Below are 22232 nucleotides of genomic sequence, written 5' to 3'. Positions count from 1 at the left end.
TATTATACATATATATTATATATAACATATATGTATATATACGTCGCGTGCCCTCTTCCGAATTCATCTTGTTACACGCTGTGCTCACTAGTCCCGCAAATAACGGTGTTCACCATATTCTCAGAAAGATACGCCATTCGGAAATCATTGTACATTCGGACTTATTTTTTATTCGTCCGAGAACTCGAATCATTTCGCCGATTGTGCTTCAGCGTGACGACGATCACACGTCAACAGGATGACTACGGGTGAAACAATATCTTACATCGGGATGGCTCGTATGAAGATACTCGATACCGGTCTTTCTCCGTCGGAGAGAGGTGTGCAATCCGACCCACGATGGACTTCTGGGCACAGCGCCGTGTTTGATAATGCATCGAAGCGCATCGTTCTCCTTTCGACGATATTGTTGATTTTAACTGGATGATTATTATTATTATCGTTTATCTGTAGCAATGTGATTGACCGGTTAATGACGCATGGCCTGCCAAGAAAGAACGCGTGACCGGCGCGGTAACTTTTAAACTATCCGCTGCAAACTGCGACGATAAAAATACACATGTAACGCCGGAGTTAAATCGCAATTGTACCAATTAACGGCCATCGCTGTCGACAACCGCATGGCATTCTCGACATATACTTTCTACCAAGACCTATGCAATCCAGATAAAGACCTGTAGATGGACCTAACGCAGCAACGTAGTTGTTTGGTGATCCTTATACTAACACTACGAAAACTGTTTATTTCCAGGTATCAAGCTGGCGTTATTTGTCGTTGTTTTGACATTAAAAACTTTATTTTTACGTCAAAATGACGACAAATAACGTCTCCTTGCTAGACTGGCGTCAGTTGAAAGAGAAGATCAATCAAGATGTTCGAAGTCGTTTTCCTCTTTCTGGATCGACCGCATAGACTTCTTAAAAACTGATCTTCGAAGATGTGCTGCACGAGAAAATACCGAAGGCCGGCCGAGTCTTGTTCCGTAACGCGATCGGAATTTCTTCCACTTGACGCAACGCAAAAAAGTCACTAATGAGATTCGCGTAAAAGTTATACCAGTCGCTCTTCTCCTTGGCAGACCGTGAGTTTTTCAGCGAAGTTAAAGGACACCGCCGGCGTCCAGGACAAGTTTAGGGACAATTTTTTCACGGGTAGCCGCGGTAGGGTACGATTCTCGAATCGGGAGAAAGCAATTTTAAATGGTGAACGTGTAAGACGCTAATTGAACATGCGAGGCGAGGTAAACGAGCTGTGCGAGATAGAAATTTTTTTCGTTTGCGCGCGAGAGAAAGAGAGAGAGAGAGAGAGTGAGAGAGAAAGAGGACGCGGTGAGGAGTACGTTTCAAAAATGCATGTACAACAGTCTCTCCCATTGGGAAAAAGGAAGCCCGGCGAACAGGATGAGAGAACTCCCCTTAGGATTCCTTTCGCTTTCCGACATGCGCGCTTTATTTCGAGTTCGAGAGCCACCGTCTCGGGATGAATTTGTCCACTCCATTCAGCTGTTGCAAAATGCAAAGTATTTAAGCCAATTAGCAAACAACAGAGATGTATACATTTAATAGTATAAGAGCCAACCGCAATTCATGTTCCAAACGATTACTACGTATGCACATGCACGCACATATGCATATATACACACACACATATATGTGTATGTGTATTTTTTTTACATAAAACGTTATAGAGTGTTTGATTTGCAGAACGATCATTAGAGAGAGAAGATAACGAACCTCATTGTATTTTTAATCGTTATTTATCTTAATCGATATGTATATGTGTGCGACGTCTTTGCATGTTTTTAAACGTTCGTAGCGCGGAAGCGATTTTTCAACGAATTTTCTTGATCATCTGTTGCCCAGCTGATTATTATATATTAAGATAAAAAAAAATTAATAAAGCTCTACCGAAGGAAGGAAAATGAACTTATATCTAACATGTATACATTATCATAGCATTATTATGATTATAATTATTATTATTATTATATATAATGATGTAATTTTAAAATCACTCGTCGGCTTGTTTTGTCACCATTCAGTTTTCACATTTCACGCTTTTAGAGTAGTCCGATTATTTTAATTTTAAAGTTTTGTAATAGAAAGTCATCTATTCTCCTGTTTTCAAAAGTAAAAAAATCTATAATTGAAATACTGATCCATATTTACATTGAAGATTTTGAAACGTCAACGAATAATTTGGGCAATGGAGGATTAACATTCCTTTTAATTTTCGATCGCGTGTAACTCATTAGATTATCGATCGGTGCTCCCTGTAGCCGTGAGAAATCTTTCTTCCATGTTCTTCGCTCGAACTTCTTTCCATGATTTTTAGCTTGCAAATCTAGCGCGGGACGCACGTGCGGCCTTTGAAAAAGTCCCGTGAGGCGCGCCCGCGGAAAACAATTACGAGATCTTTGGAACATGTTACTGCGGCGGAAGTAAAGTAACCTAAGTTTCCTAACGTCATGAGTAAAAGCATTGTGTTCAGAAACAAATATAACTATAATACGACTGACAGAAAAAGAGAGAGAAAGAGCGAGAGAGTGAGAGAGAGAGAGAGAGAGAAAGAAAGAGATGCGTCTGAAAGGCACCGCGTAAGCATTCTCCTTTGAAAATCGAGCATGAAAGGGTGATAATATCTGATAATATCTTGACGTCTCGTTCGGTATACACCTATCGGGACAAAAAATGTAAGGGATGAATGGGACGAAGTGCGAGAAGAAAAGAGAGAAAGAAGAACGCATGTTCATGCGAATGTATGCGTGTATGTATGAGAGAAAGAGAGAGAGAGAGAGAGAAAGTGGAAAATGTGAATTAAGAAACAAAAAACCAATTTATTAAGATGAGAAAAAATAATTAACAAAACTCTATACCGGATGAAGGAAAATGAACTTGTATCTAACGTGTATACATTGTCATAACATTATTATGATGATTATTATAATTATTATTATATATAATAATGTAATTGAAAATTTGAAACGATATTACATAAGGTTAATAATAAACAAAAGCATCTTCACCTTCTGCTGTTACCTTTTCTTCCGCTATTCACCTTTCGCGCCGATTCATCCTTGCGCGAGAACAAAAAAAATTTATATATTTATGCAGCTTTAAAGTTTCTGGATGCATTAATTCTTCTCCTTGTTTGACGAACAGATTATTGAAATGGAAAAAAAAACTGCCGATGTAGACCACATTATTAAATCAATTATTACCGCATTTTTGGCGAGTAATTTATATCGATAAACGTCTTTTATATGCCTCCTGATAAACTTGAAAAGATGATGTTAAATAATATTAATAAGGGAATTTTTCTATACGTAGGAGAGCTGTCTTTAATTAATGGTATTCCGAAGAATACAAAATGCTTTTGAGAAAAACATCACATCGCTCTGGTCACTGTCGGAATTCGAATCATGGCCTGATGTCTGAGATTTTCTAACGTCTTATCGACGAAGTAGCTATAATTGTAGCGATAGCACCGATAGCTAATGAGGGTCACATTTTTTTCTAAGATTATCCTTGCTATTTACTGTCACTAGTTAAAGATAGCAATAATCGTCGATAAGACGTTAGAAAATCATACTACTAGTTTCCGAGTTTCTCGTGTTAAGGAAAGACACCTTCATTTTCTTCTACTTCTTAAACATAGAAAAAGATGAAGAGTTAGTTGAACCGAGATAAAAATTAAACTATATATTCAATTAGCTGATATTGATTATAGTTTATCAATCAAGTTTATAAAATTTAGTGTTATATGATCAAATATTAAAGAGCTACCGTCAATTGTTGTGTTATTGCGCGATTACACTGTATGATTGTATATACAATAATTGATGATATATATTATAATGTAACATGTACATATGTATATATCATTACATATAAATTGAATTTTATAAAATAATTATTATTTTAATAAATATTCTGAATATTATCTGTTATAATTTAATATTAAATAATTTATTAAAACAAAAATTATAAAATATATATATCTCAAATAATCGAAAATTATTTAATTAAATATTTATTAATAATTAATCAGTTTTAGAAAATTCAATCATTTATAATGATATAATATACATATAGTAATTTGAATTTTATAAAATTGAATATATACGTTATTATTGATAAATATTTAATTAAATATTCATATATTTTCAATAATTAAATGTAATATTAAATAATATATAGTGAAAAATAAAATAACAAGATTGGATAGTTTATTATCGATTCAGTAATCACCACGAGAACGATTTGATTATAGACAAGCGATTTCCGTCAGTCCCGTGAGAAGTCGCTATTTCGGTTCTTAGCAAGGCAACATTAGACAACATGTCCGTCTCGCGGGAGAGGAAAGCGTGTCAATTATTAGTGCTTCAATTTTTTAGCGTTTACAACTGGACAAATGGCACCTGTGTCGAATTAGCCGCACAAAATTGATTTACAGCGTTGAGGAAAAGAAAATGAGTTTCTCTGTGAAGAAGACCGGCGGTAGAATGTGGCACGAGGCACGCAAGCAGGAAAAGAAGATCCGCGGTATGCTGGTCGATTACCGTCGCAGAGCGGAACGTAGAAGAGACTATTACGAGAAAATCGTAAGTACTGCACAAAAACGTATGCAATGGATTTCTTCCTTCGTGTATTTTGAAACGGATCAATGCACCACGCATTATTTTTACGGAAGATACGTATCATCCTCTTTTTCTTGGTTAACCTTCATTATTGTGCTTTTCGTGCCTCTTTGTTCTAAATATCATTGTGAGCAGAAATATTTCTTTGATACATAAGTGTTTTTGTGTTCCATTTAGAAATCAGATCCTACTCAGTTTCTGCAGCTACATGGTAGACCATGTAAGATACACTTGGATCCGGCAATAGCTGCTGCAGGTGACAGTCCTGCAAACATGTGGGTTCTGCAACATAGTAGACACAGCTGCTAATTATTCATTCATTAGTAGTTCGTTCATTAGTAGAAAATAATATATTTTATTATTAGGATGCCATGGCAAGGCAATGATGACAATCTTATAGATCGGTTTGATGTTCGGGCACATTTGGATTGGATACCGGAACCGGTAGACACTATCGACGTTGATATTGCTCTGACAAGTGAAGACAGACATATCAATTATGAGCGCTACCGTATAATTGTGCAAAATGAGTTTTTAAGCGGTACATTGTTTCTCTTTTCTCCATTGTACAAAAAAATCTTGCCAGTCTGTTATATTTTTATTTGAATGATTTTTTTTCAGTAACCGAAGAAAAGTTTCTTCATCAAATACATTTAGAAGAACAGTTTGGTTCATCGACAAAGTTGGATGCTGCAAAAGATAAGAAGAAATCTGCTAATAACGCTGCCATCGGATATAATTATGAAACAGAAGAGCCAATACCCGAACCGGTAAAAACAGTAGACCCAGTTATATCAGAGGAGAAGGGAGATGATGAAGACAGCGATATAGATTTAGGTATTATTTACTTAATGTACTATTTAACACATTCTAATTAGACATTTGCATAGAAACTAACGTCAGTGATCTATTAAATTCCTGCACATGAAAAAAATATATATAATCATGTATATATAATTAGAAATTATATATATAGTGTTTATTATATATATAATAAACTCATCCTTAGTCTATGAGTGAGGTCGAAATCTCACTGTAAATGCTTTAAAATATTTGATTGACCAATCAAAGAATGTTTCAAACATTACACATTTGATTGACCATACTCTGTAATGTTTGGACAATAAAAAACGAGCTGATTCATTTTCGATCAATAATGCATTAATGTGCTCTGGAATACTACAAGAACAAATAGATTTTTTAATGGAGGAAATATTACTTTTTTCAGACATATGCGTGGATGTATCTCAAATAGAACCATCTCAGGCACACGAGATGAATTTAGTAGCTCAAAAATATGGACTTTTAGGTGCTGATTACTTTAGCTTTTTAACCCAAGATTTTGAAGAAGCTGAAACCTTGCGACAAGCCCGTAAGCAAGAGGAAGAGAAAGCTATGTACTCGGTAAGTATTTGCAATGTAATTGAAATAACTAATATATTTTTATAATATGTAATTTTATATACAGTATATATTGTTATATGTTATAATCTAATGTCAGAAAATATATCACATTAATATAAATATTTAATATAAAATATGTTTTAATGTTTGTTTTATATAATAGGGTCGACGGTCGCGTAGAGAAAGACGTGCATTCAGAGAAAAGAAGATGATAGGCCGTGTTATGAGTCCGCCTAGGTAATAATTCATTACACTTTCACAAAGTATTTTTCTACATTATCGCTTATACAAATTCTTTTATCTTAGTTATGCAGCTAGGGAAAGCCCGGAGTATAATCCTTACAGAAAATCCTCTTCCAAGTCGCGATCGCGGTCCACATCACCTGTAAATACGGGACAGATTACTTACATCACAAGCTTTGGCGGGGAAGAAGAAACTCATGGTAGCACATCACATGTGTCTTCGTCGAATTCAAGAAAAGTCAATTATTCGTATCTCAGACGGCGGAGATCGGATAGTCCTACTTTCAATGATAAAACTGTTAGTAAAAAAAATTCAAAGTCCAGATCGAGAAGCTGTTCACGTTCCGTTAGTAGGACTAAGTCGTATAGGACACGTGATAGGAAGCGAAGTGGATCTAGGATGAGGTAAGTTGCAAAAAAAAAACAAGAAAAAGCAATGAATAATTCTTAATGAATTAATATTTTACTCTGTAATATAGTATTTTATCTACTTTTGAAGCTTCCACAGGAATTTTCTGTACAGAAGCTATGCGTTTCGCGGGTTATCTCCATGTTTAAATCCATTATTAATATGCTAATGTAAAATGGATTTGGACATGGAGATAACCCGTGAAATGCATTGCTTCTGTATAGTATTTAATCTATTTTATCTTAGATCTAGACGAACACGCTCGAGACCTCGGAAGTATACGAGATCCCGTACAAGAAGTCGCTCCAGACGATCACGAACGCGAAGTAAATCACGGTCGCATTGTAGAAGTATCAGCCGATCTCGATCTCGTTCAGTTTCTCGTTCGAGGTCTAGATCACGCTCGCATTTGAAGAGATCAAGGAGTTCATCTTCTAGCAGCATATCAAAATCAAGATCGAGGTCTAAATCGCGTCACAGGAGCCATTCTAGAGACAGCTATCGAAAAAGACGCTATTCGTTGTCGAAGTCAAGATCCAAGTCTCGCTCGAGATCAAAGTCTCCATCAAGATCCAGATCGAGATCGAGAAGTCAATCTAGTTGTAAACGATCGCGAAGTGATGATAATAAAACGCCAGCACTGCCTAGGTGAAGATATCACAGATTTTTCCAAGAATTAAATTACTGTAACGTATTGAATAACTTATATATTTTACGTACAGGTATTATGGCCGACGTGGAAAATCGTCAAGTCTTGAACTAGAATTATCCGATAACGAAGAAAAGTCCGGTCCAGCAGCATCGAAGACACCGATAAATACAAGCGTGTAAGCATTTTATGAGCAGCAATTCTAATTTGTCACGCATCTTAAATTATTATGATATGGATTTAATTTTCTCCGAATATTCCAGGAACAAGCCAAAAGCAGGGTTAAGTACAAATTCTGGTGGCGGACACAAAGTCAGTAAGAACCATAACGCTTTCTTAGTCACTTAACGCACAGAGAATAAAGACAGAACATACTTATATAAGTATCTTATCTATATAAGTATAATGTCTAAATGTCTTTCATCTGAATGAAGAACTTCAACAAGCGCGTTTTGTTTTTATTATATCACATTACTGATATATCAATGTCGTATTCTGCATTTATTTATTTTATTTTTAATTCATTCTAAAACAGAATTTTAATATACTGTTAGAGCCACAAAAAAATGTGAAAATTTTCACGTGAATTGTTATATTATTATTTTATTTTAAAATAACTTGCTGGGACCAATCCATGTCCAATTGATTGGCTTGTTATTACCTTTTTTCATTGTTCATAATTACGTTTTATTAATCATTCAATAAAGGAAATAAATTCTTTGTCATCTATATATATATATATATATATATATTCAGTTATATCCTGTAATTGGTAATAATATATTAATGCATATTATTGTATGTACGTTAGACTTTTAAATTATGCTACAAATACCGATTCTTCTCTAGCTCTTTCTCTATAAACCTTTAAGAGTTCGTTTATTTTTCAGTCGTTGAAAATTACACCTCAGGAGCGGCTTAAGAAGAAAATGCAAGCCCTATTAAACAGGCAGTGTAAGTTAATGTTTGAAAGAATAAGGGGTATTATGTGTCATAAAAGGCAAATATAAAATGAATTCTTTTAGATAAAGCTGACAAGAAGGCTGAGCAGTTGAGAATCGAGAAGATGGAGCAGCAGAGACAAGATCGAGAAGACGAGATTCGAGAAATGTCTTTGAAACTCCGTAGAAAGTAAATAATTTTTATGAATTGTGACACACAGCATAACTTTTTAAGTTCAACTTAAATAGTGACGTGAATGCTGTTTCACTTTTTAGACAGAGGGAACGAAGACATCGTTACGAAGGTCATAGTTCTGACACGCGGTCTTCTGTGTCTCGTACACCAAGTCCGAGCCGTAGTCCAAGGCATCATACCGTACGTCGCGATAGGCGAGACACGGATGGTGATCGCGAGCGGGATAGGGAGAGAGACAGGGACAGGGAGAGAGATCGACGCGATGATCGCGATCGGAGTAGAACAGAGTCGCGTAGGAGATACAGAGATTCACCACTTCGTTCATTGAGTCCGAGGAGCAATCGGTAAAATCCTCCGAATCTGACGCCTACAATTGCGATTACCGAGTTGCACCGATAATTCATATTTACTGGACATTAGCGATTGTCTCTATTAGTACTAATTATTAACACAGAGAAGCTGATTAAGCGGAGATCAATGCTGATTCGGTGCAACTAAATATAACAATGTACATTTTATATGCTGCTAAAAAAAAACCTATGCCATTTTACGTTATTACAGAGGCCTAGTCGACTATTGACTTCAGGACACACGCTTACTCTTCCATCCAAATAATTTGAAACCGATATTTTGAATATTTCCCGTTCAATTGCATTCCTTCCTTAAATCACTGTTAATGTCCAAAAGAATCGCATGACGAGGGAAAAGTACAGACCTGCCAAGATTGTTTTAAAATGCGTCTTGAATTATATATAGCGTGATTTAATCTTTACAATATTATAAAATAAATGGAGGTATTCATATAATTATCGTTTTGCTTGCGCCGATTAATTCTTAATGCTTATGTAAGAATTAGAAAAATTGCGGTGAAAATAGCTCATAATGTTTCGCAAAAATCATGTCTACAACTTTTATTTCATATGCAAGGATAAGAATAATTCTTATATTCTAGTAATTGAGTGCACTCTTTTTACTATGTATCTCTCTTATTGTTAAATATAATTCTTCAATAATAAAGATGTTTATTTCACAGCAGGGCAAAATGACTATCTTCTGTACCTCTTATCATATGCATTATCTTATATTATTAAAGATAAAAGATCAAGGAATACGATATAATCTTACACCTTTATGTATAATATAACCAAGTCATTTTATTAAATCCGTCGTAAAATAAATATATGAAAGCAAGAATATATGTTGCGCTTAGAGGTCGGTGATTGAACAAGATAAATGTTTATTTGAACGTTAGAGAAAAAAAAATAAGAAACTTAAATCTAGAAAATGAAAATAAAATGAAAGAATCTAATATTGTCAGAACTTAGAACATGTTTGAATGCCAAAAAAGCAGGGTTGTTAAAAAAACATGTTTTTTTTATTTTAAACAAAAAACTTTTTATTTGGAACAATGTTTTCTGATTTATTTTGTGTTTTTTAAGCAACAAAAGAAAACATGTTTTAAACAAGAAAAAAACATGTTTTTTTTTGTTTAAAATGTTTTTTGTTGCTTAAACAAGTAAAAAATATTGTGTGAATATTTAAATCTTTCATCATTAAGAATAATAAATAACTGAAACAATTAGTTATTTTTATTTATTATTATTTTTGAATTGAGACTGAAACTGCACTGAAAGAAAAGTTTGGCGATAGCTACCAAATGTTTGCTGAAATAATGTTAATTAAATGTTTGGTTAATATAACCAAACATAAGTTTACTTTTACGTATATTTAGTAAGTATTTTTTTAGTTTTTTTTAAGTATATTTAGTACATATTTTTAGTAAGTATATTTAGTATTACCGTTGATAATATCGTTTGGAAATATTTACTAAATATTTACCAAACTCTTCTTTCAGTGCAGTTTCAGTCTCAATTGTCAATATTCGTGTTCAATTAAAGTAGTTTCTTTTGGTTATATTAACCAAACATTTAATTAGCATTATTTCACCAATTTGGTAGCTATCACCAAACTCTTTTTTCAGTGTATATGTTTATAATATATGTACATAAATAATAACATAGTACATGTACATAAATAAAAAAGTTTTTTGCAATATACAATTTTTGGTTATTTTTTACAGTTTCTTTTCCAAATCACATATTTTAATTATGGTGTTTTTAAACAGTTTTAAACAATAGTTTAAAATTGTTTAAAATAAAAGTGTTTTAAACAATGCCCAGTGTTTTAAACATGTTTTAAACAAGCCGTTTTAAACATTTTGTTTAAAACATAACAACCCTGCAAAAAAATCTTCTAATTAATTTTAAATTATAAGCTCAATAAAACATTTAGCAACATAATTTATTAGCCGTACAATAAAAATAACTGCTTCTATTGTCTTTGCAATTCTTTATCTACCAAGTATGTGCGCCTTCCAGATATTATCCAGTATACTTACGGATGACGAGTGATCCGTGTAAAAATCCGCAAACTTTTGACTGGTACTGTACTGGGACTACTGAGAGAGAGATATCTTGCTTGTAGCTGAACGTCTCGACTCTCGTATTGTTGATCTTTCCTTTTTTTCTCTCCAATGTCTAATCATATCATCTATTTCATTTTAAGTGCAGAAAGTAATATAGTGCAGCTACAAGGAGCAGAATAAAATATTGCAACGTCATGGCTCCTGCACGCTGGATGCGGAAACGTTGCCGCGTGGCAAAATGCAACGCGGTAACCAACGAACATGTTGGAAGCTGTAAGCTTATTGGTTACCGCATCGTATTTTGCCACGCGGTAAGCGTTTCCGCGTCCAGTCGGTCCAGTGTGCAGAAGCCATCATTTACATCAATCCTGTTAGTCGACGATTAGTAGTTTTGCATCTGCTGGTGTTTGATTAAATAGAGCGTATATGTACATATTTTGCATAATCTAATCACTGAATTGTTTACTTATAAATTATTTAGTCAAAAGACTATTAAAGGAAACTAAAATGGCACCAATAAGATTTGCAATTTTAACCGGTAATGTGCTATAATATATTTCTGATATTTACGTGGAATATATAAAATATTTGTAGCTTATAATTATAAAAATTTGAAAGATTACAAAATATTTTAGTCGTGTATACGTTTGAAAATTAAATATGATTAAATATGATTATGTTTTCATATCTTTAATTAATAATCTTGTACAATAGATTATAGAACATAATACAATAAGCCTTCCTATAAGAAGTATTTTTAATAATGAAGTAATTTTAATGATCTTTTATAATGTTTTAGTGAGTGATACTTGTGCTAGTGGTGAGAAAATAGATGAAAGTGGACCTGGATTAAGAGAATTTATCAACAATGCAGAAAATACATTTCAAGGAGAGATTTCTAGCACTGCTATTGTGCAGGATGTTGAAGTATCAATAATGAAATATTTAATCCAATGGAGTGATCAAAATATAGCTGATGTTATTCTGACCACTGGCGGCACTGGATTTTCCGAGAGAGATGTTACGCCTGAGGCAACTAAAAGAGTTATCCATAAAGAAACTCCTGGACTGTCTTTAAATATGTTAATGTCGAGCCTAAAAATAACTCCAATGGCGATACTTTCTCGGTAAAGTCATTTCTTTTTTCTGTTCTGTAATCTCTTTAAAGTTACAAGTACAACTTTAAAGTACAACTTTTAATATGTTTTCAGAGCTATATCCGGAATACGTTATAAGACACTGATTATTAATTTGCCCGGTTCTCACAAGGCTGCAATAGAGTGCTTGACTGCAATCGCACCTGTAATTCCGCATGCAGTAGATTTAATTTTGGATAATAAAGCAAAAGTTAAAGATACACATAACATTTTGCAACATAATATTGGGACTTGTTTGCATCATGTTTCTTATACAGAAAATCCAGTGAGATTTTTTTATCAAAAATAATGATTTTACAAAATGGTATAATACAATTAGATTATATATTCTAGATGAGTTTCGAGAATGTGACAACACGCCTTAGAGAATCCTCATTTCCTATGATATCTGTGGCGGAAGCACTGCGCATAATACGCTTTGAGAGTAGTACAAAGGATATAAAGGTGGAAATCGTGAATCTGAAAGAGGCTTATGGTAGGATATTATCAGAAGAGGGCATATGTTCCAATTGTGATTTGCCACCATTCAGAGCTTCCATGAAGGACGGATATGCGGTGTTAACAAGTGATGGAAAAGGCAAAAGAACAGTATTGTGTGGTGTGAAAGCAGGAACTGCAGTAAGTTGCAATAGCAGACGCTCAACACGATGCAAGAGAATAATTAAAAAAAATTTTTTCAGCCCACTTTGGTGTCTCTTAAATCTGGCACTTGTGTACGGGTGAATACTGGAGCGCCCATTCCTGATGGTAAATAGTTGTAGCTACAATTTACTTACGATAAAGAATTTACATTTTCTTTCTAATTGCAGAAGCAACAGCTGTTGTACAAGTTGAGGATACAAAGCTAGTGTCAAAGAGTTCTGATGGGATAGAGGAAGAAGAAATTGAGATAATGATTGAACCGAAAAAAGGACAAGATATTAGGTACGAGGCTTAAAGATGTATCTATACAATCCTTGTAAAAGGTTTGAAATTGGAAATGCATTAATATTTATACTTTCTAAATAAAAATAAATACTAAAATTGTATACGTATAAATCAAAACGTATATCAAACAGTTGTGTGCATATGTCATATTCATTTATTTAACAATACATTTTTATAATTTATTTACTGCATTCATTTTTTTTTATTGTTATAATGCTTCTTTGAAAAATGACAGTTTTGATTTCTTTATATAAGCATTTTAAATAATCAAGATTGTTTATGTAAAGTTTTATTGTGATTTACAGATTTGTTGTTTGGTAAATAAAAAGAATATAATAGAGTAAATTTTATTTATTTACAGAACAACTAGTGACTAATTTGTGAATTGCAATAAATAATCTTCATTATTTAAAGTACTTATGTAATAAAATTGAAATTTTTATCATTAGTTTTTAAATTAAAATATATAACAATAACAAAAAATAATAAATGTAGTAAGTAAGCTATAAAAAGAATTGTTAAATAAATAATAATGTTGTTTAAATAACTATTTCAGATGTACATAATTTTGATATTTAGTTTTATATGAAAAGTATAAATATTAATACAGTTCTAATTGCAAGTTTTTGCTGGGACTATATTAGCTAGTACATGCTTAAGGTTTTACATCCTATAAGTTTTGTCAAAATAGGTTTTATTTTATTCTTGACCATAGAAATTTATTTATTTATTTATGTTATTGAAGACCTATTGGATGCGATATAAAAAAGGGAAGCTCAGTGTTAAATCCGTTCACAAGAATTGGGCCGGTGGAAGTAGGACTACTAGCGGCCTGTGGCTACAAACACGTTGCAGTTACTTTACTTCCACGTATAGGTATATTGTCAACTGGAGATGAGTTACAACAACCTGGAGAGCCTTTAAAACCAGGGCAGGTCTATGATAGCAACAGAATAAGTCTAATCTCATTATTAAAAGAAAATGGTTTCGATTCCTTGGATTTCGGAATTGTAACTGATAAGTATGTCAACATTTATTATTTCTAGTACACAATAATTCGTATTTATATCTCACTTTTATATAAATATGTTTGTTTATTTTTGAGATTCTACAGTATATATAACATGAATATAAATTGTGTATGTATATATATATATATATATATATGCTAAATACTTGCGTTTATAGATAAAAGTAAGGTGTCAATATGGATCATATGTATGTTTCAATACCTTTTTAATGTATTAATATAGTTAATTATAAATAAAGAATTAGCATAATCTCATTATTAATATAACCGTCTTATAGCACGATGGACATGATAAACAAAATCAACATAGCTTTAGGAAAAGTAGATGTACTTGTGACAACAGGGTCTGTATCAATGGGCGATAGAGATCTATTGAAGCCTATTTTAGAGACCATTTTTAAGGCTACTATACATTTCGGTACCTTCTTTTTTTAATCATCTCTATATTAATACATGTTTCTTATATAGTATCAAAATATGTTTTTTTTTTTTTTAGGACGCGTAAATATGAAGCCAGGAAAGCCAACGACATTTGCAACGTGCACAATCTTAGGTAAAAAAAAATTTATCCTGTGCCTGCCGGGAAATCCAGTGTCTGCTCTTGTTACCGCACATTTATTCCTCTTACCCCTTGTGAATGAGCTACACTTTAATGATTCAGAACCAATCATAATGCAAGCTAAGGTTTGTAAGGTTTCGATATTTTGCAAAATAGTGTAAATGCGCATGATTCATAAAAACGTTGTTCTTATATCATAGTTAATGTCGTCGTACAATTTGGATCCGCGTCCCGAATACGCAAGAGCAATCTTGAGATGGAACGATAAAGAAACACTTCCAATGGCTTACAGTACGGGAAATCAAATCAGTAGCAAGTTACTTAACTGTAACGATGCTAATGCGCTTCTAATGCTGCCAGAAAGAACTGCGGACAAGCAGGTGTTGAATGAGGGTGATGTTGTACCAGCGAGGCTTATTAGTCTTAAATCTCCATTAAAAAGAATTTGGATTAATTAGAAATATACATTTAATGCACATATTTATTGTGTAATATTATTAGAAAATTATTTTTATATTATACTCTTTATAGCTTTCTATTTTCCACATAATAAACTTTTCATGAAAATCATGTCTATTCTCATTAATTTTCATTATATGCTACTAAGCTATGAAATTTTTTATGAAAGCTTTTTTATATCATATTTAATACATAATAATTTTTAATATTCAAATTTTTTTCTGAATAAAAATATGTAAAGAATGTGTAGAATAATAAAGATATGTAGAATAAATAAACTGTTCTTGTGTCGAAGGCGTAAGCTAAAATTCACCAAGAATCATATGTGAGTTACAATCGCTCAATAATAAAAGTACCTTTTACAGAAAATGGATTTCGCCGACGTGCATGAATTTATTTTCAGATACTCTACGAATTATTTCATTGGCTACTGAGCATCTAAAGATAAATTTAAGGAAGCCTTAAGTACAAAATCTAACTATGAATACGGGCATTAACTCTTGTTCGTGTAGCGCGCGCATTCCGAACACAATACATGTAATATCACGATCAGATTGGCTGTACCACCTCCATCATTGCTCAAGTGCTCGCAATTAGGCCGCGATCCGATTCACGCTCACAACAGCTCACAACGCTTAAAAATCATTTCATCCTTGTTGTTTGTCAAATGTTGAACGAAGACAAATAATGCTCATGAGCGTTGTCAGCATGAATCGGACCACAGCCTTAGTAAGGCCGGAATCAGACTAGACATTAAAGATTGAGATTGAAGATTGAAAAATTCAAATTTGACCAATCGAAACGAAAAGAGCTAAAATTTCTTTGTCCTTATTGGTCAAATTTCAATCTTCAACCTCAATCTTCAATGCGTAGTCTAATTCCGGCCTTACAGTCATCGAGGAGAATCTATTGGCGCTAATTGTGTCATTCTAGCTGCGGTCCACTTGCTTCTTTCAAATGCTCTGAACGCTACGCTCCAAACGCTACGCTCCGATTGGTCCATTACTGTCCCGAATGCTACAATTGCTACGTGACGCTCCAGCCAACCCACCTCCCGAGGTGAGGTAGTTGGAGCGAAGTGGGAGCGAAAACGATGACGTATTGATGACGTAATCAGGGTTGCTGGGAGCAGCTGGGAGCATTCCGAAGCGTCAAATGGACCAGTCATGTTAGTGCTACAAATGCTCTGTAGCGTTTGAAGCGCTAAGTGGACCACAGCCTCTATCTTCATCAATCATGGGCTGCGGTCCACTTGACGCTACAAACGCTGCGAAGCGTTTGAGCGACCAATCAGAACAAAGAATTTTACAAATTGACTAATCAAAGAATGCTTCGAAGCGTTTGTAGCGTCAAGTGGACCGTAGCCTTCATCGTTTATCAGACGTAAAACAAGAATAGAATGACAAATTAGGATTAGCAAGCTTACAAAAGATTAATAGACTTATTTTTTGTTACACTGAGTGCTGAGCCAGCATCGAATACTAATATTTCTTTTCGAGGCATGGTTGTATAATTATTTTATTTTAAATAAACTGCATGAATTTTGTAACAAAGAATCTCTTTTTTGTAGCTGAACTAGTGTACACTTTTGGAACTTAAAAGTGAGGTAGATAGTATACATATAATATTTGACGAAAGCAAGAAAGGAAATTCTAGTGCAGTCTAATGCAGGAATGAAAGACAGTTATAATTCACCTGAAAACAAGCCAGGTATATATCTATATTTCTCTGGCATTCTTGCGCATATTCTATAATATTCCAACACATCATCTATAATATTTTAGTACAACGATAAAAAACAGACCTATTGGCAGTGGCCAAATTGGTCTTGTGGAGGTGGGAGATTCGGAATTCGGTCGGATCTGTGTCATGTCAGTTGATGTTAGTAGTCAATTGTGATAAATCGATATTTGGGTCAAATTATTTTCCATCCTAACCTATTTTCAGTTGGACTTGCTCAATTTGCCATTTGCTAATTTCGAGGAGGGGTTAAAGGCACAAAAAATCCACTACCCGGTGGAATAACATACCAAAGTCGTCCAGATTTGCTTACATCCAGAGCGTTCACGACAGTAGGAGACTTTATTCTCGGGACAAATGCCGAAAAATAAAGGCAAAAATGCATTTTTTTTCTTCATGGCCCATTGGAAGAAACGCGAGGAAGCACATGGCCGCACATTTCCTAATGGATTCAAAGACGTTCAACAGGATCCGGAGTGTAACGCGGAATGGCAGGTAAACGTTTACAAGAGGGAGCATCGATGTAATTCCGGCAGTTTTTGATACCATTATTAAATTGGCTTTCAGCGTGAAGCAAGTTCTAACATATTACAGAATTAAGTAGGTGCTAATTTGCTAAAGTTTAATTGAGAGCTCGAAACATTTGGTGGGAAACTAGACAAGGAGGAGGGACTAACTTATTTAGTTTTAACTAGATTGTTCTTTCCTATATTAAAGTATACTTATCTAATATATACATTGGAAAAAGAAATAGACTGGAACTATATGCTAATTTTGACCCTAATAAAAAATTAATAATTATTAAGTAGAATCATTAAAACATAGAAAATATGAAAAAAAATTTTGTTTGTTTTAAACTTATTTAAATATTATATCTTAATATTTAAGATTATATGTATGTTACGATAAAAAAATAAATACATTAAGAAATATGTTTACGATTATGCATATTGGTTTATACTTTTCTTTAATTTTGTACTAAATTATTTATTCTTTTTGACTAATAGAGTTTAACTAAGCAAGAAAAAGGCAATTTTGAATCTATGGCCAAAAATGATAAAGTTGCATCCCAAATATCAGCCAAAGACAAGAAAACGTCACTTGGAGAATCACTAATTATGCTTCAACAGAAAGAACAGGAAGCACTGATGTTTCTGAAAAATATGCAGGAAAACATAAAAGTAATAATCGACACAGCTGTAAATCTTAATTGTACGTATGTTATAATTGTATATGATACAATTTCTTGTAGAAATTTGAAAATAATTTATTATACATTTGTGACACTTTTTACATTAATTTTAAAGATGACTTTTGTTTTAAAGATGCAGAAGTCAAAAAGTATAACAAGTATATTAAATGGTATCGTAATCTATATATACAATTTAGCAAGCTCACATACTTTTATTTGAATTGGAAATCTCTAAATCAGATACAAATGATAATGAGAGTATACTTTATTAATTTACATATACATATACAGAGTGTTTCTAAAAAACCATTCAGCATTTTTATGATAGATAATACACACTATACTGAATAAAAAAATCCTTAGTAAACATAGGTCAAAAATTCAATTCTTTCTGAGATATAAACATTTTTTATATGTTTTTTTACTCAGTATGGTGTGTATTACCTGCCATATAAATGTTGAATGGATTTTTGGAAACACCCTGTGTATGTGTGTGTGTGTGTGTGTGTGTGTGTGTGTGTGTGTGTGTGTGTGTGTAATATAATTAAATATGTCATCACAATAATATTCCTTATTATTGCAGTTTTGGCAGAACTGAAGTTTTGTTTTGTACATGTTAACTGGTTTTTCTCTATGATTGTTAACAATACTCTTGAATATTTTCCTGCCGAATATACATTTGGAGTTTTTTCATTAAAAAATGGTATAGAAGATGTACATCATATTATTGTCAGTGCTAAGATTCCATTAGGATATAGACGGGAAGCACTGGAGATAAGTCAGAACAGTCATAAAATACCTGTTGAATATGAAGGTGGTGAGACTGACTTTGCTGTTATGTATGACAAACTAGCAAATTTTCTAGAATCTAGGAAACTTGTGGATCAATATCCTTATCTTTATACAAGGAAAGCTTTCACACGAGAAGCACAATCCTTGATAGCAAAACTGTGTGATGCAGCACGTAAGTGTACCTTTATAACAGAAATGTCACATCACAATATACATATATATACTTTTTACAACAAATAAAAACTTACTTTTTAAATGTGCCTTATACCAATATATTATTTAAATAAATTTGCCTCTATTCCAGACCAAGATAAAGAACAATTTAAAATTTATGAATTGGAATCGTTGTTCGTACATTTGGCAAATGAATTATTCAAAACAAGAAAAGATCGAGTTATGGATTCAATTCCTATTTATGCTCACAAAATATTTGAAAATTACACGTACCGATTTGATAAAGGATTTGAATGTCATGTAAGAATAGTTTTATTATTTTATGATATTATATAAAGTATATTTTATTCATAATGTCATTTTGTAATATTTAGTTTCATAAATACGTTGATGAAGGGCCTGAATACTGTAGTAAATCTGTACTGCAACAATGGGCATGGACACTGTGCGATGAGTTTTGTGCACCACTTAATATCAAGATGCAACCAGGAGTACATCAGCCTGATAGATTTAAATCTAATCATTTCGAGGAGCGAAGTTTGATGTCGATGATGAGCAACTTGCAAGTCAAAGATGTTCAATCGACATCTGGAACTGATGGAGTTTTATCTATGACAGGCGTAAGTGCATATAATATCTTAAAAATATATTACTAGAGATTTATGCATGGACAAGCACATTATACATACTTGTTTAAATAATTTTATAAAATATACATAATACTATACACACACACGCGCGCGCGCGCGCGCACATATATATATATACATATAGTGAATGATTTTTATTAATTACCTTATAACAGGTAAGTGAGCAACACAGACGGAAAGTTTCCAGTAGAACATATCAAGAAGATATGCGTCGTCGAAGTGAATCAACACCGGTACAAATGATTGATTGTAGTAAATTTCAAGACGGTACTAGTACATCTAATAATGAATCTTCTATTACCAAGTCTGCTAGCAAATCTGCTATTAAAAAAAGGACTGAATACGTATGTTTTCTTATATAATCTTTACATTATTTGAAAAATGTTGTTTATTAAAATTTCATATTATTTCAGTTAAATGAAAAACCATTGCGACCTCCAAATGTTGATCGTAAGTTTGGAAAACTCTTTGCTTCAATTAAAGATAAATGAATATTTTATATAATTTGTCTATTTTTAATAACAAAATGATTCTATTACATAAAATACTGTAAAATATTCACATTACTTTATATATACATAATTATTTCTAGCACGTATGTATATTACTTCCGTCGAAGATTTAATTCCAACGGATGATGAGAACTTTCCTCCTATTGGTAAGTTAACATATAACGTAACTATATAGTTTTATATAATGTTATAATCGAATATAATTTTTTCATTGCAATAATTACTCGCGAATGATTAAATAAACATCTGTGTAGGAGGAAGAGGCGTGTCGAACAGATCTCGTACTTTCCAATCAAGAAAGGCGCCTTTAGGCAAAGGTAGTATTTTATTACCATAAATTTATTACACATTACAGTAAATGATCTCATCTATTATATTATGTAAGTATTTTTTGTGAGAATTTTATTCCAATTTTTCTATAGGACAAGGACACACATAAGCATATTTTTGGATGATTAAAGGAAGTATATTGTGGCATCTACAATTTACGGAATAAGCCATAAACCGTAAGAAATTGACCAATCATAATCGATCATTTTCCTTACATTTGATTATAGTTAATTTTTACGGCTTGCAACTTACTCCGCATATTGTAGACGCACAACAGATCTGACACGTCATTTGATGAGCTTCAATAACGATATTTGATAACCTTAACGTACATAAATCATATATATTATCATTTAGTTTAAGATGAATGTCACAATATCAAAGCGATTTTATTTTTATTTAACAGAGGAACTTATATAAAAATTTTTATGTTTATGCCAAACATTTATTTAGAAATAATAAGAAAATTTTTCCAGCATATATTTTGTTTAATGAGTTCATATTCATTTAGAATAAAAAAAAGACGATATAACATAACATCATTCTGATATGATTTATTTCTAAAATGAAATCATGTTTTATAATAATGCATACGTAATATTTTTTTTTTCATTTTTCTAATTATCTATTATTTAGTAATTAATAATTTTTTACCTTGTTAATAAAATATAATATTTGTTGAGAGAAAGTTACAATATAAGAGAGAGTGTTAAGAAATTGAGTCAGTTTTACAAAAACAAATTTTCGTAATATTCTCTTGACATATATTTTTTAAAAATATTTTGTAGAGTAAACAGAAAATCATTTTTTTATTTAATATAATATTAAATAAAATGTTTACATTAAATTTCAAATTAGATTTAATGCTTGTTGTTACCTATAAAGTATTATTAAAGATAAATTACAATAAATAAAAATAAATGGAATTTATTGTTCTATATATTATATTCTATATATTCTATATATTCTATATATTATACATATATATCTAAACGTATCTGTAAAACGAAATAAATAATGATTATAATTGCTGTATTAAATAATACTGTATTAAATAATTAATGTGATTAATTGCTGTGAATAACTGTGATTTTTCTATTTTAATTTTCCATTTCAATATTTTAATATTTCCAAAATTTTTTACGCATTAAAATTATTTTCTACAATTTCTTATAAAATTTTTGTCATTGGAATTAATTTTTCGCAATTATTACAATTTAATATTTCAAACACTAACTGAGAAATTTTTGTGCGTACAAGCAATTAAATCTGAATTTAAAGCACAAAGAAAACATTGATATATTTGGTATGTCCAAGTTTTAGAGATTCTTATTGAATTTGAATTTAATACTGTTCAGTTATTTTGCTTTTTAACTCTTTATTGCCACCGTGAAAAAAATGTTACATTGAAACTAGTACATATTAAGTTGGTGCAAAAAAAATGTTGGTTCTTCTGTATTGCTATTAAGAGCAGTCGTAAACTTCGTTAAAAAATGAATGAAATTTGAATTAAAAAAAAAGAGTTTTAAAGCTTGAAATCTTTATTTTCGAAAGGTCATTTTATTTTTTAAGTTTATGTGAGTTTGATAATTTTTACGTATAGAAAATTACCAGCTAAAAAAATTGAAAAAATTTCTTTTCACTTTATAGGTCTGTTACGTGCCCCCCAAAAATTGAGAAAATTTTTTTACTATCTAGCGTGAAAGATTGAAGTTTTCTCTACAAAATCGTTTTTTAATAATGTTTCTACGATTTTTTGTTTTTGAGTTACTCGCGGATTAAAAAAATAAAGTTAAAGTAAAA

General features: G+C 32.1%; 2 protein-coding genes across 7 annotated transcripts; both read left to right on the top strand.

Moving 5' to 3' along the window:
- The first annotated feature begins 3609 nt into the window (after positions 1 to 3609).
- Positions 3610 to 15051, top strand: LOC108723821 (gephyrin). 3 transcript variants are annotated; one of them, XM_018449827.1, is made up of 22 exons: positions 4260 to 4604; positions 4818 to 4915; positions 5006 to 5181; positions 5262 to 5477; positions 5869 to 6044; positions 6208 to 6281; positions 6351 to 6692; positions 6943 to 7344; positions 7419 to 7523; positions 7609 to 7657; positions 8236 to 8299; positions 8371 to 8476; positions 8563 to 8759; positions 11707 to 12034; positions 12119 to 12329; positions 12398 to 12682; positions 12745 to 12811; positions 12874 to 12988; positions 13737 to 14012; positions 14300 to 14439; positions 14518 to 14705; positions 14781 to 15051. In XM_018449827.1, the coding sequence occupies exons 1-22, from the start codon at positions 4473 to 4475 to the stop codon at positions 15036 to 15038; spliced, it is 4005 nt and encodes a 1334-aa protein (XP_018305329.1). In that variant the 5' UTR covers positions 4260 to 4472; the 3' UTR covers positions 15039 to 15051. The 3 variants fall into 3 exon arrangements, with proteins under 3 accessions (XP_018305327.1, XP_018305329.1, XP_018305328.1); XM_018449825.1 differs by lacking the exons at positions 11707 to 12034; positions 12119 to 12329; positions 12398 to 12682; ... (4 more) ...; positions 14518 to 14705; positions 14781 to 15051 and adding exons at positions 3610 to 3671; positions 9044 to 9515 and having other exon boundaries at positions 4398 to 4604; positions 8563 to 8826; XM_018449826.1 differs by lacking the exons at positions 4260 to 4604; positions 4818 to 4915; positions 5006 to 5181; ... (8 more) ...; positions 8371 to 8476; positions 8563 to 8759 and adding exons at positions 11114 to 11277; positions 11389 to 11445.
- A 1592-nt stretch (positions 15052 to 16643) lies between these two features.
- Positions 16644 to 20866, top strand: LOC108723723 (protein maelstrom 2). Of its 4 annotated transcripts, none has more exons than XM_018449654.1 (12): positions 16644 to 16749; positions 16842 to 16920; positions 16987 to 17274; positions 17787 to 17991; positions 18555 to 18935; positions 19068 to 19237; positions 19312 to 19557; positions 19743 to 19931; positions 20001 to 20037; positions 20180 to 20245; positions 20354 to 20416; positions 20522 to 20866. In XM_018449654.1, exons 3-12 carry the CDS (start codon positions 17137 to 17139, stop codon positions 20536 to 20538), a joined length of 1512 nt encoding a protein of 503 aa, XP_018305156.1. In that variant the 5' UTR covers positions 16644 to 16749; positions 16842 to 16920; positions 16987 to 17136; the 3' UTR covers positions 20539 to 20866. The 4 variants fall into 4 exon arrangements, with proteins under 4 accessions (XP_018305156.1, XP_018305155.1, XP_018305154.1 ...); XM_018449653.1 differs by having other exon boundaries at positions 16824 to 16910; XM_018449652.1 differs by having other exon boundaries at positions 16824 to 16920.
- The last annotated feature ends 1366 nt before the right edge of the window (positions 20867 to 22232 follow it).

Source organism: Mycetomoellerius zeteki, unplaced genomic scaffold (assembly GCF_001594055.1).
Source record: "Mycetomoellerius zeteki isolate Tzet28-1 unplaced genomic scaffold, Tzet1.0 scaffold25, whole genome shotgun sequence".
Classification (NCBI taxonomy): domain Eukaryota; kingdom Metazoa; phylum Arthropoda; class Insecta; order Hymenoptera; family Formicidae; genus Mycetomoellerius; species Mycetomoellerius zeteki.
The sequence above is the reverse complement of the archived record's forward strand: the minus strand, read 5'-3'. Positions and strand labels throughout refer to the sequence as shown.